Genomic DNA, 20,400 nt, shown 5'->3' with positions numbered 1-20,400 from the left:
AACTAGTCTCAAACTAGGTTGTTTAAACATCAAAATTGGAAAGTCTTACAAAGGAAACATAGTCAACTTAAAATACTATGGTATTGGCCCAAAGTCAGGTCTACTTAGTTGAGCAAAGAATCACTAAGGTAATCATTGTAATAATGCCATAGAAGGTCTTGTACTTTTGAAAGAATGTTTTTAATGTATTCCTATTTTTCCATGTATTGTATTGTTTCTCTTAATATGTTTTGTTATTGAGTTTACTAATTATCACTAGGCACACAGAGAAAACTATATTCCACATCTCAAATTGGTGTTCCTGAAATTTAATCCACAACTACATTTGGACATTTGCCTGGATTATGAGGAACTTTTTCTCTTTCAAAAATCATGCCAGAGAAAGCAAAAGTAATGTTGGTTGATGATTTACAAAGGCTCTAACAAAAAAAAAATGGAAATTTTATTTCCTGCCTCAAACAAAGTTTTTGTTTCTTCTTCACTTTTATCTTTCATTATCATTTATAATACTCGTGTGTGTTCAGGTAGCTCACCAAGTTACTGGCTGTTTAAGGCCATTGCATTGGATTTTCATTGCTTAATTACCACTGATGTAGCATTTCTGTTTTATCATCTCACCATTTAACCAAAAGTGGCTTGATTTTTTGTTCAGGGTGTCAAAGGGTTGAAATCAAGATGTCAGCTCAGGCTGTGGTCTCATCTGGGACTCAGGATCTTCTTACATTCTCCCTGGTGCTGGTGAAATTTATTTGCTTGTGGTTATACACTGAGGCCTGTCTCTGTTTTCCCTCTAGTCAACTGAGGACAGCTTTCAGCAACTAGAGCCTCCTGAAATTTCTTGCTACGTGGCAGTTCTTAGCATGATGTTTGATTTCCTCCAGGCCAGCAGGAGTGCATTTCTCTGATTTCCTCTTTTGCAACCAGCTAGAGGGAACATTATTTCTCCATGATTAGGTTAGACCCACCTGGACAACCTCCCTGTTAAAAAGTGAAATGATTTGGAACTCTAGTTAAAGCTCCAAAATCCTTTTATAGCAGTACCTAGATTAGTGTTTGATGGGATACCTGGGGGAAAGTGTATATACCAGGGCCAAGAATCTTGAGGGCCATCTTAGAATTCTGCCTACCACACCCATGATTAAGAGATCCTATAATGGCACCATCAGTTACTACTGAAAACGGAAACAAATGACTCCAGTAGAATGAATCCTATCACCCATCCTCTTCTTCACAAGTTTCCCAATCAATAAACTGCCCAGTTGCATGTTGGAGCTCTTCAAGGTGTAGAGACCACAAGTATTCCAAAGCTCCTGTAGATCCAGCTGTCTGACTTGAAAGACCACCAAGGAGGATTACACAACAGTCAACTTCAGCACAAGGCTGAGGAGGGGGAGTCACACCTGTGAAAAGCAACTGTGAATTTCACATATAAGCAAAGGAGAAGGGACAATGCAGTTTTTCCCCAAAGAATTTTGCAATTTTTGACATGGCACTCACTGGCACCTGTCAAACCAATGAATATTTTTGAGGCTACGTTTTAGTTTGAAAAAATGTCAAACTTTTAGGTACAGAAATTTTTTTTTATCCAGTACTCTGATGTTAGAGCTGGAAACAAGCATCATTAGTTTTTCTTTTAACAGGATCTGTCAATTCTATATAGAAACTTTGTGGTCTTATATAAGGCCAACTCTGTTCTTTCCAAGCACAAAGAATTTGTGAAGAAATGTAGGCAGAACATAGTGTTCAGACTCTAATTTTGCTCACCTGCAAACTGTCTCCCTTCCATCATAACTTTATTTAAATCATGGATATGCTCTTAATTAACAATTTAATTGGTTGGTGCTTTCTCATTCCATTTCTCTGGAGGCATGGTTTTCTGTTTAACTTTCTTGTTTTAATTCTTCAGCCAAACCATAAAATTTAATTAGGAAAGTAACCAGCTTTGTAACAGCGGTTCTAGGTCTAATTAGCTATTCTGTAACTGTATCTTCTCAGATTTCACTCAACATGGCATATACATTTTGCATTTGTTCATGTTTCAGATAAGATGCTGTGAATTTACAGCTTAAGCATGTAACCCCAATCACTTTTCCAAAGATGATTGGTTGTAGCCGGTGAAGTCAGAAAAATTAACTTAAAGCATCGATATATGCTATTAAACTAAGGGCCACTGAAAAGCCAGGATGTAGGGTGGTTACCTTACCATGTGTTACTTTTATGTTGCTGTTCTATTGCTGTAGAGAAAATTACCACAAACTCACCAGCCATTTACCATTTCATAGTTCTGTAGGTCGTAATTCCAGACACAGTTGACTGGATTTTCTTTTCAATGTCTCACTGGGCTAAAAGCAAAGTACCAGCTGGGATGTAGCTTCATTTGGACCTCAGGGTCATTTTCCAAGCTCAGATGGTTGAGGCAGAATTCAGTTCCTTAGAGTTGTAGGACTGACATTCCCATATCCTTGCTGCTTATCAGCTGGGGGTGGCTTTCATCAGGTAGGGTCAGTAGCATTTCTTATCACATGGCTCCCATGGATGGTTCACAACTTGGAAGTTTGATTCTTTTTTGAGACAGCAGGAGCACTTCTTTGACTTCTTCCTCCATGAACAGCTGGAGGAAACACTCTGCTTTTAAATAGCTCATCTGATTAGGTGAGGCCCATCTCAGGTTATCTCCCTTCTGTCTCTCAGGGAGATGACTATCCCATCACATTCACACTCTGGCCACACTCAGAGGAGAGATTATGCAAGGTGGATACACCAGTGGGTAGAAATCTTGGCACCATCTTGGAATTCTGACTACCACACTGTGTTTTAGGGAAAGGAGGCAACTAAAAGCTCCCCTCCCCTTCGAGGAGGTGCATGGAGTGGGGGTGTGAGCAAAGGAGCTGTTAACAACAGTACCAATTCCATCCCATCAGCTCCACAGGGCACAAGATGACAGACAGCCATATTCTTTGTTGTCTGCCGGCTGCTTTCTTTGCCTGGCCAGAATTGCTGTTTTCAGTGGTGCAAGTGGATCACTCGATGGTATCATTTGAATTTAAAATGACATCCAGTTAGCATGATGCTTTTAGAAAGCAAATTTATTTAAGCTCAGTGCTCAAATCTCAGCCCCATAAAACTATTTCTTTAACAAAAAGAAATGAAGAAATGTGCAGAAAAAATTAACACAGCAGGCCTGAATCTGCTGTTGTTAGGTCTGCTTGCAAGTTTGGCCATTAGCTGCCATCTGGAAATTTAGGGTGGTAGGATACCTCCTGAAATCTAAGGAGTGGCTCATGCACACCCAGACTGCACCAACTATATAGTTCATGCTGAACACCTGCTTTGCTTTGGAGAATCCAGAATTTTGGTATGTGCTTGGCAGAGGGGGCCTACATGACTAGGCCCAATAAAAACCCTGGACACTAAGTCTATAATGAACTTCCTTGGTGGACAATATTTCACATATGTTCTCACAACTCCTTGATGGGGGAATTAAGAACACCCTGTGTAACTCCACAAGGAGAAGCTTCTTGGAAGCCTGTGCCTGGTTTCACCTGCATTTCATGTCACATGCTTTTTCTCTTTGTAGGTTTTGCTTTGTATCTGCTATAATAAATCATAGCCATGAGTAGGATTATCAGCTGAATTTAAGTCTTGCAAATTTCTGAACCTGGGGGTGGTATTTGCGACTCAAGGAATAAAGTAAATGAGAACATGACTGTGTGCACATTGAGTCTAGGCTCCGTGTCCCAGCAAAGTTGGCCTATTCCTCTCCATTGAGGAAACGATCAGAGTAAACAGAGGCAGGAGGCAGGAAGGCTTCACATGGGTTCTAGAGCGTTGGGCACTGTCTAGATGTGTGCTCCAACTCCACACTGTGACCCAGGGCAAGTTACTTAACCTCTGTCTTGCCCAATTTCTTTAGCTGTAAAACAGCAATAATAGTATCCACCTCACAGAGTTGTTCAAAGGGGACAATTTATACGAAGCATGTGGCCTTGGGACTGGCACATAGTGCCTAAGAGGGGCTAGATTCTCTGTGGTGTGGAGCCACTAGAACATCAACATTCTGGTATTAACCCCTGTTCTTCCCTTCAACTCTGCTCCCCTCTTCCTCACCAGTCCCCTCTCCTTCCCTCCCTTTAGTTGTCCTCTAAAGCTCCTTTGCGTCCAAACCATGTCTCCTACTCCCTACTTCCTTTCCTCAAGGACTCAATGAACATATACAGCAATTTTTTTAAGTGTGTATAGAAGTGTGCCCAGAAAAGGGCACAATATCATGTATTCTCAGTGTTCAGTCTGACCTATGCTCAACATCTTTTTGTTCCATCTACTACGATTTACAAGAGATTTTAAGTAACCCTCCCAGCCCTCACTGATGTAATTTTATTGCTTTTGATAATGACATGGGATCATCACATATGTAACTATGCAATTTCATTTTTATAACTTTGTAAGGCCTCCCATGTAAATATATTTACAAATGGGGGGAGGAATCGTTTCACAGATGTTTTCTCCCAAAGTTTGGTTAAGCATATTTGTTCCATGAAATACTGGACTCCATGATGTAAAGTGGCTATTTTCCCGATAGTGTATCTAAAACACAATTTTAATGGAGACAGAAAATTCTATTTGAAAGCTGCTCTGCTTCTTTGCAAATGTTAAGTCCCTGGTGGGCTGTTTAGGTAGTGTTGAGATATTGCTGCTGGGGTTGATGATCATACATGACCAAAGGAAAGTTTGTGTCAATATCCTGAAGCAGAAATTCCTTTGAGAAGATGAAGTTTAGAACATGCCTGGAGAGCAGTCTCTGGTATTGGATACAATCACAACAATTCGGGGTGAGCTCCTGCATTTTCACTCTGAGCCCTCGTCATGAGACCCAACATTAAGTTGGACAGTGCATATGTAAAAGCTGAGAGTGAGGAGGAAGGATAGAAGGGGATAAACTCAAAGTTCCAAACTTCATTTGCAAGTGCATTCAATATTTGAAGGAAAGATGTCAAAGGGAAATATCAAGTCAAAAAGAAAAGACCGAAAGTTCGATAACTGCATCTCATGAAGACACGGAGTCTATCCCTCCTCTCTCATCTCCCTAACATCTTCTCCAGGTAGGATTGTCCTGCAGTCATCCAGGACATGTGCTTTTCTATCCCATATTGAAGATTAATGAGGCCTTCTTGGTAACCTGATTTGCTATCCATTAAAATGAAGCTAAACCACTACATATTTTGTGGTCTTGCCTTTGTTCTTCATAGGCATAGAAAAAAAGCCCATCACCGCACTTCTCATTATAACTTTTTAGCTAAAGCTAACACTCAATTATATGCAATAATATGGAGATGAGAAATTCTCTAACTCTAAAATCCACAAAATTCATCAAAGATTGAATAATCAGAGCCCTTCAACCTTTGCCAACAGAATTTTCTAATCAGACCCACTGAAACATACCAAAATTAATTAACTTGAATTTTTAAAAAAATTTCCTCACTTCTGCTTGAAGTTTTAATTAAAATGAAGTGTAGATGATCAGCAGGAAAATTTTAAGAAGGAAAAGTAAAAGTGAAGCTCTAGAAAATTATAAACTAAATTTACCTATTCATTAAAAACAACAAAAAAACATTTACTGAACTTGTAGGATATTCCTGACACTGACAATACAGCAATGAAAAAATAGATAAAAGCTCTCTCACAAAGCTTACATTCTACTAAGGGAGATGGAAAATAAATGAACCCATAACTAGATAATGGGTCAGATAGATCATATTTTGAGTAACCTTAACTTATTCTTTAAAAGCTCTTTCAAGTTCTCCCTTAGCATTTTCTTCCCTTGGCTAATAAACTCCACTTACTCAATTCCTGTAGCAAAGCCCTGTAAACACATTATAAGCATTATAAGTGAGTGGACGCTTTTTTACCTTAAGTTGGTGGTACATTTTCTTCAGTGCATTTGCTTCTTCTTCTGTACTGGGAATAAGTCTGATCACCTTATCACTATAAGAAGGGGGGAAAATGGTGTTATTCATCTTTCAAAACTAAAGACTTAGCCATCTCTATCTGCTCGCTGTTTTAGCAACTGCCTTTGCAATTAAGAGAAATAGCAAAACTGTGGACTAGACTGACACCAGCAATACCTGGACCAGCAGGTATTTTATCCAGTTATTGTTACTCTCTGATCACATTGGTCCTTTTTCCCCCACCTTAGAACTATTTATTTTGGGGCCCCTGGGTGGCTCAGTTAAACAACTGATTTGGTTCAGATTATGATCTCAGGGTTCATGAGTTCGAGCCCCATGTGGAGCCCTGTGTTGGGCTCTGTGCTGCCAGAGATGGAACCTGCTTGGGATTCTCTCTCTCCCTCTCTCTCTGCCCCTCCCCATGCTCATGCACATGCTCTCACTCTCTCTCTCAAAATAAACTTCAAAAAATAATATTTGTTTTTTAATCAGCTTTTGAAAATTACAAACTCACACTTAAGCAGAGAAAGTCCAAAAACACAGGGACAGGGGTAACAGGAGCAAGGATTTTCATGAATAGCTCAGAGAAGATACTAAGAAAGCAATTTCTGATGACAGAGGTAAAAGCACTCTTTAAAACTTAATGCTGAGAAGGAAAGTGACTTTCAAGAAGAGAATTTATGAAAGCCATACAACATGGAACATTTCTTCTGATTTGGATTCTTCCCACTGAGAACAGTAGAGAGAAGCCCATCTCTATGGGTCATCTTATTTCTACAGTATGGAGCTTCCCAACTGGCATGGGGGGACAAATTAGAGGGCCATCAATTGTTCAGGTGTCCCACACGATGCTGATGGCTATAAAAACTTTTAAGTGATAAAAACTTAAAATTGAGTTTTACTGCCATTAAAATTGTACCAAAGCTGAGATGATATTTGAACACTCTAAAATTTCTTTCAGTAAAGATCCTGAATTGTCTGAGAAGACTAGATGAGTCATTCTCTGTAGCAGTGACCTCCCCACAAGGCATGTCAAAGAGGTATCATTATATCATGATGAGGACAGGTTGGAAAGCACAGCTCTAGTATATAATAATCACAACTGCTCAATGTGTTTTGCATATGGAGATCATTGAGAGCAATTGGTTTCTAGAAATTTAAGTTTCCTGTACTAAATAGGTACAACCAGAATATTTTTCATAACCCTTTATAACATTTTACAATGACTGAAGATAAACATTATTAATACCATATATACATGTACATATATATACATACAGCACAAAACAAAAACTCTAGCAGTTGACCCACAACTTCTCTCTCCAGCCTCAAAGGTATACTGGAACAAGGATAGAATTGGCATATTTTTCTATGATTTTACTACTTATATGAATAGCCGTGTTCAAGGCTAGGTAAGATTAATATGGAGGTCATTAGACCCCAAGGGAGACTTCCAGATTTGTTGGAAAATTATTCCTTAGGGCTATGTGTTCATTTCCAATCACTTTAGCTTTATTATCTCAAATGATCCTGTTATATCTTCTTTAGGCCTATGAATTAAAAGGCCCTTGACTTGTTGATAATTTAGTATGTTTTAGGCACTACTAACCTAATGTCACTTAGGTTTCCTCAGAACCACACAAAACCACCTCTCAGTATCAATGTCATGCAGTCTATTTTCCCAGGAAAAAATAAAGTACAGGGAAAGAAAAAACCAAGTCACTGTGAAGCAGTTCCAAACATGACTTTGTAATTTAAATGTAATTCACACCTTTTCTCTTTCATTTCTGGTACACAGTTCTCTGTCCTTTATTTTTCCTGGCTTCATCATATTCTGGCCTCTCCCACCTGACCCAATATAATTCTTGGCAGAGAAAGGCAACTCTGCTGGGTGATATGGTTGTTTTTGAGGGATGGATCACTTGATAGCTTGCTGAAAAACACCTCCATCTGGGCCCTTATCACCTCCTCAAGAGTGCAAAGAAAGCAATCTGAAGCTGTTTTACAGCCATAGGAAGATTTCTTTTTCTTAAATGATGGATAATTCAACCTGGCAATTGGTTCTTCTCCTGTGAGATGGGAGGATAAAAGGATAAAAGATGACCACTCCTGGGACTATTTAATTCTGAGAGTGATTGCTCAAACCCAGCTTTGTCACCTTTATCACAAAAAGTTCACTTCATCATAACTTGTAGAAATTCTCAAGTGTGATTTGAGATATGTGTTTATTACTATTTGATTACTTATCAGAGAAAAAGGAGAATAAGGAAAGTTATTTAGGAAAACCCAATAAATTTCATATATTTTAAACCCGTAAGTTTTATTACACTAACCAGTAACCGAAACCAACAAGAGTGCTCTGTTCAGTGTGCAAAACTAAATGCCCTCCCCCCCGCCCACCCCAAATGCCCCCCTTGTTCAACCAAATAGCTTACTCTCCCTAGATCTGATAGCTAGTCTTTTTTGAAGTGGCCAACAATAATCCAGTACTACAAACAGGAAGGTTTCAGAATGTAAAGTAGCTCCTGGAACTCAGAAGAAAAACTAGCTAAACATAACCATTAAAGATGGTTGGAGACGCTTTCCTTAGAACTGATTTTTTTTTTCAACCACTAGGTGGCAACATCAATTTAAGACCCCCTTTGCTACCCTTTGGGATTGAGAGAAATCACAGGTCTGAATAGGGGCTGAGGTTAGAGAGCTGACTGGGTATGCACATGAGTTTGTAAATCGGGTATTTCAAGCTCAGGAAATCTATATAGTTTACTTAGAAAGCATAGGCACTTTCAATTTTAAGTATGTCATATGGAGGCAGGATATTCCAGACAGCTAATTGCCGAGTAATTCTATATTCACTCATGATATACTTCAATTTTGCCCCTTACCTTCCAGGACTAATTAAGTTATGTTGCTATAACGCTAGCACCAAGCTGCAAGTTGATTACTGATTCTTATGTACAGTAGCAACCATAGGAATATTAAACACACTTAATCAATGTAAAAAGCATTATTAAATGCATAATGAGAACATACACATCGAGAAGAGTATTTAGCAAAAGAATACCTTCTCTACCTTTTTACAATCTTCCTGGGCTTCAGTTTCCTCATCAAAGGAGTGAGCAGTGAACTAACTCATTTTCCTTTTCAAGTTCTAAAACTATGCTGCTCAAAGCTGATGCCTACCATATTTATTGCTATGCCTTGACTGCAACTCTTATGGGAGAAAGCCTGTTTTATGGGCAACTGGAGAGTCCACAGACTCCTTTTGAAAGACATAGATCTGAAACTCCAGGTATTTCCTCCTGGATCTTGGCATAAACTTTCACAATTCCATTATTAAACTCTAAGTTTCTTTGTAAGTTATAGAGCCAATTTATAAATCTATGCTTGTAAAAATAAATCATAGCAGATACAAAATAAAATTCCCCTCCCAGTTCTCTTTCATGACAACTCTCCCATTGTCCCCTAGTGGCCACTGTTAATTTTTCTGTGATTCATTCCTGTCTTGCATTTACACATGGGTATATTCACATATGATGGTCTCGTAACATCTCATAATTTGCTTTTAATTTTCACTTAATACGCAACTTTTAAAACACTTTAAAATAAACAGCTGGACTCTATGTGTTACTGTTTTGTTTTGGGGTTTTAGGCCTATATTCATAAGGGAGACATTTTAAAAAATAAGCTTTTTATAAACAAACATGTTCTTTTTGAATTACCCTTTTTTTATTTTTGGTATCATTAAAAGCTAGCCTCACAGAATTGGAAATTTCCCAGCTTTGTAATATGCCTTGACAACTCGAATGGCACAGAGACTGTGTCCCTGATTGTTTTGTAGAATACACCCATCGAGTTACTCAAGGTGAAACAAACTCTTTTCGACAGTTTAGGGTCAGATATCTACCTTCTGATCTCTTAAGTGGATATTGGTCTATTCAGTTTTCTTCTGGGCTTTTTGAGTTAATTTTGCTAATTTACATTTCCTGAAAAACTTATATAAGATAAACTTAATTAAAATGTCTTATATTTAAGGCATCTTATCTTCATCTGTAGTTTTGTCCCTTTCTATGTGCTAATTTGTGATTTATTTTTACTTTTCATTATTTTAGAAAGAGAGAGTGCACAAGTGGGGGAAAGGGAAGAGGGGTAGAGAGGGGTAGGAAGAGGGAAAGAGACAGATACAGACACACACACAGAATACCTTAAGCAGGCTCCATGCTCAGCAGGGCTCAATCCCAAGACCCTGGGATCATGACCTGAGCTGAAATCAAGAGTCAAAGGCTAAACCAACTAGGCAATCCAGAGGTCCCTGTTTGTGATTTTAAATAAAAATTCTTCAGACTTGGGTGTCTGGGTGGCTCAGTTGGTTGAGTGACTGACTGGCTCAGGTCATGATCTTGCAGTTTGTGAGTTCGAGCCCCGCATCCGGCTCTGTGCTGACAGCTGAAACCCTGGAGTCTGCTTCGGATTCTGTGTCTCCCCCTCTCTCTACCCCTCCCCTGCTCATGCTCTGTGTCTGTCTCCCAATAATAAATAAATGTTAAAAAAAATTCTTCAGACTTTCTAAGAATTGGTTTTTTTCTAAAAAAAATCTTTCTAAAGATTAATTGGTTTTTAAAAAAAAATCATTGTTTTGGGGTGCCTGGGTGGCTCAGTCAGTTAAGCATCTAACTTCAGCTCAGGTGATGATCTCTCGGTTTGTGGGTTCAAGCCCCATGTCAAGCCCCTCTGAGCTGTCAGCACAGAGCCTAGAGCCTGTTTCAGATTCTGTGTCTCCCTCCCTCTGCCCCTCCCCTGTTCACACTCTGTCTCTGTTTCAGAAATAAACATTTAAAAAAAATCATTGTTTTTGTCAACAAATTGTTTTTTGTATGTATATGTTTTCTACTATATGAATTCTGTCTTCTTTAGGTCTATTTTGTTACTCACGTTTTAATAGGTGAATAATATTCCGTTGTGTGTATGTGTATATATACACATATCACAATTTCTTTATCCATTCATTCATTGATGGTCACTTAGTTGCTTCACTATCTTGGCTATTGTAAATAATGCTACAGTAAACATGGGGTACAGATACCTTTATGAATTAGTGTTTTATCTCTTGATAAACACCCAGAAGTGGAATTACTGGATCATATGGTAGTTGTAATTTTTAAGGGATCTCCATACTGTTTTCCATAGTGGCTATATCAGTTTATATTTCCATCAACAGTGTACAAGGCATTCTTTTTTTCCACACCCTCACCAACATTTATGGTTTTAATAGCTATTCTAACAGAAGGGGAGTGATATTGTATGTTGGTTTTGATTGGCATTACCCTGATGATTATGTTGTGCACCTGTTCATGTGCCTGCTGTCTATCTGTACATCTTCTTTAGAAAAATATGTATTTAGATCTTCTGCCTATTTTTCAGTTTTTGGCTATTGAGTTGTATGAATTCTTTATTTCAGATACTAGCCACTTATGGAACAGGTGATTTGTAAATAATTTCCCCCATTTGGTAGGCTGCCTTTACATTCTGTGATGGTTTTCTTTACTGTGCAGAAGCTTCATCTCATGTAACCCCAACTTGTTTATTTTTGCTTTTGGGGTCAGATTGAAAAATCATCACCAAGGGCTATGTCAAAGGCCTTATTCATTATGATTCCTTCCAGGAGTCTTATGATTTCATGTCTTACATTTAAGTCTTTAATTCACTTTGCATTAATTTTCACGTATGGTTTAAGATAGTGGTCCAGTTTCATTCTTTTGCATGTAGCTGTCCCATTTCCCAGCCTCATTTATTGAAGAGCTTGTCCTTTCCCATTGTATATTCTTGGTTCTTTTGTCATAATTAATTGACCACATAGGTGTAGGTTTATTTCTGGGTGCTCTATTTTGCCCCAGTGATCTGTGTATCTGTTTTCATACCAGTGCCATTCTGTTTTGATTACTACACCTTGGTGGTGTATTTTCAAATCAGAGTACGATACCTCCAGCTTAGGTCTTATTTCTCAAAATTACTTTGGGCTCTTTGAGGGCTCTTGTTTTATATGATTTTTAGGACTGTTTCTTCTATTTCTGTGAAAAATACAATTGGCATTTCAATAGGGATTGCACTTAATCTGTAGATCACTTTGAGAAGTATGGACATTTTAACATTATATCTTCCAATCCATGAGCATGGAATGTCTTTCCACTTATTATTTCTTTCATTAAGGTCTTAGTTTTCAACATACATCTTTTACCTCCTTGGTTAACTTGATTTCTAGGTATTGTATTCTTTTTGATGCAGTTGTAAATGGGATAGATAATTGTGGTTTTTAGTTTCTCTTTACTTAAGAGTTATTTTGAAGGATGTCAAAAAATTTTGTCTATCAAAAATGCTTAATTATGTTAAATTTTTGTCATTGCTAAATTTGACAATTTTTGATAGAATTTTAATATGCTTACTATTATTTTGGATTTGTCAGTTTATTTTAAAAACTCTTAATTCATGTATTTTAATGAGTAGCTATAAATATTAATGACTACTCTATCTTCTGAATGGAATAAAGCTTTTATTTTAAAATGTTTCTAGAAAATCCTTCTATGGCTCATTTAATACTCTTAAAATTCCTTTATTGCCAAATGATTGGGACAGTTTTGCCTATATCTTTCTTATGCTTCCCTCCCCCTACAAATATGGTTCTTGCTAACATAATACTGAATTTTAAAAAATTTAACTAGTAAGATTCTTCTGAATTTTAAGTGGAGAATTTTACTCATTCCCATTAGTAATAATACCTAATATGTGTGATTTTCCTTTTATAAATTTAATATGCATAAAAACATAAGGCACATACATTTTCTAGTATTAATACACTTTTACAGGAGATGGAGGTAAGATGGCGGTGTAGTAGGGGGATCCTGCACTTGCCTCATCCCTCAAACACAGCTAGGTAATTACCAAATCATTTTGAACACCCAAGAAATTTATCTGAGGACTGTGAGAACTGCACAGCTAGAAGGAGAAATTAGACCATACTGTGGAAGGCACGATGTGCAGACGTGATCATGGGTGCTGCCGAGGGGAGGGGGCCCTGATTATGGAGTGGGGGGAGAGATGCATAAGGGATTGTATAGGAAAAACACTTCTCCCAAACCACTGACCTGGAAAATGAGACACTGATTATCATGAGCTTTTATGAGCAGCAGAGCTTAAAAAATGAAGTTTTAGAAGTCAGCTCTGTGGCAGGTGTAGAGTTTGGCAAGCATAGGGGTGCTTTTGTGGAGAAAGAGGGTAGAAGCCTAGGAGTAGACAGTGTGGTCTGAGGATACCCTGGGTGGCACTGGGAAAGACAGTTCCCCGTCTTGGAGTACATTTGGTAGAGGTTAACTGCATCTCAGGGGACAAGAGAGACAATGGGTGCCATCCCATTGCTCCATTCATTAGCATAGGAGTAGAGACATCTGCTGAGGGTAGCTAATCTAGACACCAGCTTTTTGTTGTGCTTTACCATAAACTCCAAGCCCCTGTGAATTTATGCAAGTGCCCTTCTGGGAAAAAACCGCACCGGCCACAGCATGACAAGACCTTCCCCCAGAGGATCAGTGTGGGTCTGCATCATGCCAGATCTACAGTTTGGAGTTCTGAAACTCCAGTTTATCTCCGGTGTTCTGGAGATAAAACACAGGTGCGCTGCGCTGCCAGGTAGGCAGGTGGCCCGGACACAGAGTGAAGGTAGGAATCTGAAGTTTGTCTAGGACACAAAAGATTGCCTGCTCTTCTGTGAAGGTTTCCTGAATGGTGGTGGGTGCAAACTCCCCTCTCCAAGGATGAGAGAGGGGACTAATGCCATTCCATCCCTGTATGTCAGCACCAATAGACTTTAGTGAGCAGTACTGCTTGCACAGTGGAGATTTGAGCCACTTACACCAAGCCCCATCCCCTGCACTCTGCAGGGTGCTTCTGTACTAGGGCAACTGTGCCTGACAGCCAGAGCAACAGCAGGCCCCTCCCCCCAGAAGAACAGCACAAATCCCTCACATGCACAAAACCTACTGACCATCGAGTGCTGCAAAACTTCGTTCTAGTGGAAACAGGATCTAGCCTCTTTTAACAAGCAGACCAAAGTATACCTCCTTAAAACTTGCCACACATGGGACAAGGTCCAAACACTCCTCATTGTAGGCCAGAACTCTGCAGAGGACTGATCAGAGGGAAAGAGCAGCCAAAACGCAACAGCAGAGTGCACACAGCATACACCAGAAACACTTTCTGAAGTGCCAGGCCCTGGACAGTATAGGACCTCTTCCTAATATAGCTATTGCTCTCAGGAGAAGGAAACATAACAGGCTTTCCTAACCTAAACAGAATGCCAACATGGAAGAATTCATCCCAAAAGAATGAACAAGAAAAGGTCATGGCCAGGGTTCTAGTTAAAACAGGTAGAAGTAGGGGGTGCCTGGGTGACTCGGTTGAGCATCCAATTTCAGCTCAGGGTCATGATCTCACAATTCATGGGTTCAAGCCCCTCATTGGGCTTTGTACTGACAGCTCAGAGCCTGGAGCCTGCTTCAGATTCTGTGTCTTCTTTCTCTGTTCTTCCCCCTCTTGCACTCTGTCACTCTCAAAAACAAGCAAACATTAAAAAAAAAAAACAGGTAGAAGTAATATGCCTGAGCTAGAATTTAAAACAATCAAAGATTCTAGCTTGGCTTGAGAAAAGCACTGAAGATACCAGGGAGTCCTTTAGTACAGAGATAAAAGACCTAAAATGCAGACAGGCGGAAATAAAAAAAAATGTTGTAATTGAGATGCAACATTGAGTGGATATAATGACAAGGATGGAAGAAACAGGAACAAATTAAGTGATATAGAAAATAAAATTATGCAAGCTAATGAAGATTAAGAGGGAAATATATATATTGGATCACAAGTGTAGATTTGGGAACTCAGCAACTCCATAAAGCATAATAACATTCATAGGAGTACCAGAAGAAGAGAGGGACGAAGAGAGAGAAAAGGAGGCAGAAGTTTTATTTAAGCAAAATATAGCTGAAAACTTCCCTCCTCTGGGAAAGGAAGCAGACATCCAAATACAGGAGGCACAGAGAACTATCAAAATCAACAAAAGCAGGCCATCATCAAGATATATTGTAGTAAAATTTGCAAAATACAGAGATTAAAAAATCCTGGGAGCAGGAGGGAGAAGAAATCCCTAACTTCCAAGGGAAGACAAATAAGGTTCACAATAAATTGATCTGCAGAAACTCGGCAGGCAAGAAGGGAGTAACAGGATATATTCAACATTCTGAAAGGGAAAAATATGCAGCCAAGAATACTTTATCCAGCAAAACTGTCATTAAGAATAGAAGGGAGACAATTTCCCAAACAAAAACTTAAGGAGTTTGTGATCACTAAGCCAACCCTGCAAGAAATATTAACGGGGACTCTTTGGGATAGAAAGACCAAAAGTGACAAAGATAGAAAGGAACAGAGAAAATCTCCAGAAACAACTTAACTGGTAATACAATGGCACTAAATTCACATCTATCAATAATCACTTTGAATGTAAATGGGCTAAATGCCCCAATCAAAAGATATAGGGTATCAGAATGGGTTTTTTTGGGGGGGCACCTGGGTGGCTCAGTCAGTTGAGCATCTGACTTCAGCTCAGGTCATGATCTTGCAGTTTGTGGGTTCGAGCCCTGCATTGGGCTCTGGGCTGACAACTCAGAGCCTGAATCCTGCTTCAGATTCTGTGTCTCCCCTTCTCTCTGCCCCTCCTATGCTCATGCTCTCTAATAAATAAACGTTAAAAAATTAGAAAAAAAAAAAGAATAGTTTTTTTTAAAGACCCATTTATACGCTGCCTATCAGAGACTCACTGTAGACCTAAAGACCATTACAGACAAAGTGAGGGGATAGAGAACATTTATCATGCTAATGGACGTCAAAAGAAAGCTGGAGTAGCCATATTTATATCAGAAAAACTAGATTTTAAACCAAAGACTGTAACAAGAGATGAAGAATGGCACTATATCATAATAAAGGATTCTACCCAATAAGATGTAGCAATAATATTTATGCCCGTAAGTTGGAAGCATGCAAATATATAAGTCAGTTAATCACAAACGTAAACTCATCGATAATAGTAAAATAGTAGGGGACTTTAATACCACACTTATAGCAATGGACAGATCATCTAAGCAGAAGATCAACAAGGAAACAATGGCTTTGAATGACACACTGGACCAGATGGACTTAACAGACATGTTCAGAAGATTTCATCCTAAAGTAGAATATACTTTTGAGAGAGAGAGAGCATGAGCAGGGGAGGGGCAGAAATAGATTAAGACTCTCAAGTAGGCTCAATCCCATAAACCACAAGATCATGACCTGAGCCAAAATCATCAGCCAGATGCTCAACCAATTGAGCCAACCAGGTGCTCCAGAGTACACATTCTTTCTGAAGCATATGTAACATGCTCCAGAATATATTACATACTGGATCACAAATCAGGCCTCGACAAATACAAAAAGATTGAGATCATACCATGCATATTTCTCTCTCCACAATGCTTGAAACTTGAAGTCAATGACAAAAAAAATTGGAAATACCACAAATATATGGAAGTTAAAGAACATCCTGCTAAAGAATGAATCAGTTAACCAGGAAATTTCAAAAGCAATCTTAAAAAAAACATGGAAGTAAATGAAAATACAACAGTACAAAACCTTTGAGATGCAGCAAAAGCAGTCATGAGAATGAAGTATGTACCAATACAGGTCTACCTCAAGAAGAAGGGTCCCAAAATTTCCTGCTCTAATCATGATGATTTCTATTCTTCTGCTGATTTTGGGGTTTCTTTGCTGCTCTGTTTCTAGTTCCTTTAGGTGTGAGGTTAGGTTCTGTATTTGGGATTTTTCTTGCTTCCTGAGATAGGCTTGGATTGCACTATATCTTCCTCTTAGGACTGCCTTTGCTGCATCTCAAGAAGTTTAGATTGTTGTGTTTTTTCATTTGCTTCCATATATTTTTAAATTTCTTCTTTAATTTTCTGTTGACCCATTCATTCTTCAGTAGGGTGTTCTTTAATCTCCATGCATTTGGAGGCTTTCCAATTTTTTTCTTGTGATTGATTTTAAGTTTCATAGCATTATGACCTGAAAATATGCATTGTATGATATCAATCCTTTTTTTTATTTGTTGAGGGTTGTTTTGTGACCAAGTATATATTTTGGAGAATGTTCCATGTACACTCAAGAAGAATGTGCATTCTGCTGCTTTTGGATGGAAAGTTCTCAATATATCCATCAAGTCCATCAGGTCCAGTCTATCATTCAAGGCCATTGTTCCTTTATGGACTTTTTGCCTGGATGATCTGTTCATTGCTTTAAGTGGAATAATAAAGTCACCTACAATTACAATATTATCAGCCAGTTTGCTCAAGTTTGTGATTAATTGATTTATGTATTTGGGTTCTTTCAAGTTTGGGGCATAAAAGTTTACAATTATTAGCTCTTCCTGATGGATAGATAGCTTAATTATGATATAATGCCCTTCTTCATCTCTTGTTACACTCTTTAAAGTCTAGTCTGTATGATAGAAGTATGGTAAAACCAAAGCAGGAACATCACAATCCCGTACTTTGGCCTACTACAAAGCTATAATCATCAAGATAGCATGGTATTGGCACAAAAACAGACACATAGACCAATGGAACGCAATAGAGAACCTACAATTGGACCCACAGAAGTATGGCCAACTAATCTTTGACAAAGCAGGAAAGAATATCCAATGGAAAAGAGACAGTCTCTTTAGCAAATGGTGCTGGGGAGAACTGGACAGCAACATGCAGAAGAATGAAACTGGATCACTTTCTTACACCATACACAAACTCAAAATGGATGAAAGAGTTAAATGTGGGACAGAAACCATAAAAACCCTAGAGAAGAACACAGGCAACAACCTCTGTGTCCTCAGTTGCAGCAATTTCTTGCTCAACACGTTTCCAAAGGCAAGAGAAGTAACAGCAAAAATGAACTATTGCGACCTCATCAAGATAAAAACTTCTGCATTGCAAAGGAAACAATCAACAAAACTAACAGGCAACTGACAGAATGGGAAAAGATATTTGCAAATGACATATTGGATAAAGATTTAGTATTTAAAATCTAAGAAGAACTTCTCAAACTCAGCACCCAAAAAACGATCCAGTGAAAACATGGGCAAAAGACATGAATGGACACTTTTCCAAAGATGACATCCAGATGGCCAACAGACACGTGAAAAGATGCTCAACATCACTCATCATCAAGGAAATATAAATCAAAGCCACACTGAGATACTACCTCACGCTAGTTAGAGTGGCTAAAATTGACAACTCAGGAAACCACAGATGTTGGCAAGGTTGTGGAGAAACAGGAACACTCTTGAGCACTACTAGGTTTATCCAAAGGATACAGGAGTGCTGATTCACAGGGGCACATGCATCCCAATGTTTATAGCAGTGCTATGAACAATGGCCAAATTATGGAAAGAGCCCAAATGTCCATCAACAGACAAATGAATAAAGAAGATGTGGTGTATATATATGCAATGGAATACTACTCAGCAATGAAAAAGGCAATCTTGCCATTTGCAACAATGTGGATGGAACTGGAAGGAATTATGCTAAGTGAAATAAGTCAGTCAGAGAAAGGCAGATATGTATGTTCTCAATTAGATATGGCATTTGAGAAACTTAACAGAAGACCATGGGGAAGGGAAGGAAAAAAATAGTTACAAACCGAGAGGAAGGCAAACAATAAGAGACTTTTAAATACAGAGAACAAACTGAGGTTTGATGGAGGGGCAGGAAAAATGTGTGATGGGCATTGAGGAGGACACTTGTTGGGATGAGCACTGGGTATTTTATGTAAGGGATAAATCATGGGAATCTACTCCTGAAGCCAAGAGCACACTGTATACTATGTAGGTTAGCTAACAATAAATTATATTTTAAAAAGAATAAAAGGAGCTAGAAAAGAACAAATAAAGCCTAAAGTCAGAATAGGGGAAATAATAAAGATTAGAGCAAAAATAAATGATATAGAAACAAACCCCACTAGAATAGATCAATGAAACTAGGAGCTGGATTTTTCAGACTAAAACTGATGAACCTCTAGCCAAACTTGTCAAAAAGAAGAGAGAGAGGACCCAAATGGATAATCATGAATGAGAGCAAGAGATCACAACCAAAACCACAGAAATACAATAAGAGAATATTATGAAATATTATATGCCAACAAATTGTGCAATCTGGAAGGAATGGATAAATGCTTAGAGACTTATAAACTACCCAAACTGAAACAGGAAGAAATTGCAAGTTTTAACAGACCCATTACTTCCCAGGGAAATTCCCAAGAAATTCTTAACAGAATTAATACTTTTTTCTTAAACTTTTCCAAAAAGTAGAAATGGAAGGAAAACTTCCAAACTCATTCTAGGAGGTCAGCATTACCTTGATTCCAAAGCCAGGCAAAGACCCCACTAAAAAGGAGAATTACAGGCCAATATTCATTATGAACATGGATGCTAAAATTCTCAACAAGATGCTAACAAATAGAATTCAAGAGTACATTGAAAGAAATATTCACCACAATGGAGTGGAAATTATTCCTGGGCTGCAAGGTGGTTCAATATTTGCAAATCAATGTGATACACCACGTTAATAAAAGAAAAGAACCATATGATCCCGTCAATAAATGCAGAAAAACTTTTGACAAAATACAGTATCCATTCTTGTTAAAGAAGAAAGAAAGAAAGAAAACTCTCAACAAAGTAGGGATAGAGGAAACATACCTGAACATCAATAAAGGCCATTTATGAAAGATCTACAGCTACTATCATCCTCAATGGGGAAATCTTTTCCTCTATGATCAGGAACAAGACAGGGATAGCCACCCTTACCACTGTTATTTAAGGTAGTACTCAAAGTTCTAGCTTCAGCAATTAGACAACAAAAGAAATAGAAGGCATCCAGATCAGCAAGAAAGTAGTCAAACTTACTGTTCACAGAGGGCATGATACTCTACATGGAAAACCTGTAAGACTCCACCAAAAAAAAATTGTTAGACGTGATAAATAAAATCAGCCAAGTCACAGTATACAAAATCTATTGCATTTCTATTCACCAATAATGAAGCAGAAATCAGGGAATCAATCTCATTTACAATTGCACCAAAACTCCTAAAATACCTAGGAATAACCCTAACCCAAAATATAAAAGATCTGTATTCTGAAAACTTTGAACACTTATGAAAGAAGCTGAAGATGACACAAAGAAATGGAAAAAAAATTGCATGTTTATGGGTTGAGAAAACATTGTTAAAAGGTTTCACTAGCCAACACAATCTACATCTATAAGGCAATCCCTATCAAAATATCATCAGCATTTTTCACAGAGCTAGAATAAACAATCCTAAAATTTGTATGTAA

At 38.3% G+C, this 20,400-nt stretch overlaps 1 protein-coding gene across 2 annotated transcripts in view; it reads right to left on the bottom strand.

Annotated features, from left to right (window-relative positions):
* Positions 1-20,400, bottom strand: part of CPA6 (carboxypeptidase A6) — a 335,064-nt gene that overhangs the window by 164,273 nt on the left and 150,391 nt on the right. For both annotated transcript variants that reach the window (XM_027042796.2, XM_015068061.3), the window contains exon 2: positions 5,907-5,982. In XM_027042796.2, coding sequence (XP_026898597.1) covers positions 5,907-5,982 — 76 coding nt within the window. The remainder of the gene's footprint in view (positions 1-5,906; positions 5,983-20,400) is intronic.

Source organism: Acinonyx jubatus, chromosome F2, assembly GCF_027475565.1.
Source record: "Acinonyx jubatus isolate Ajub_Pintada_27869175 chromosome F2, VMU_Ajub_asm_v1.0, whole genome shotgun sequence".
NCBI lineage: Eukaryota > Metazoa > Chordata > Mammalia > Carnivora > Felidae > Acinonyx > Acinonyx jubatus.
This window is presented reverse-complemented; position numbering and strand designations above follow the sequence as displayed.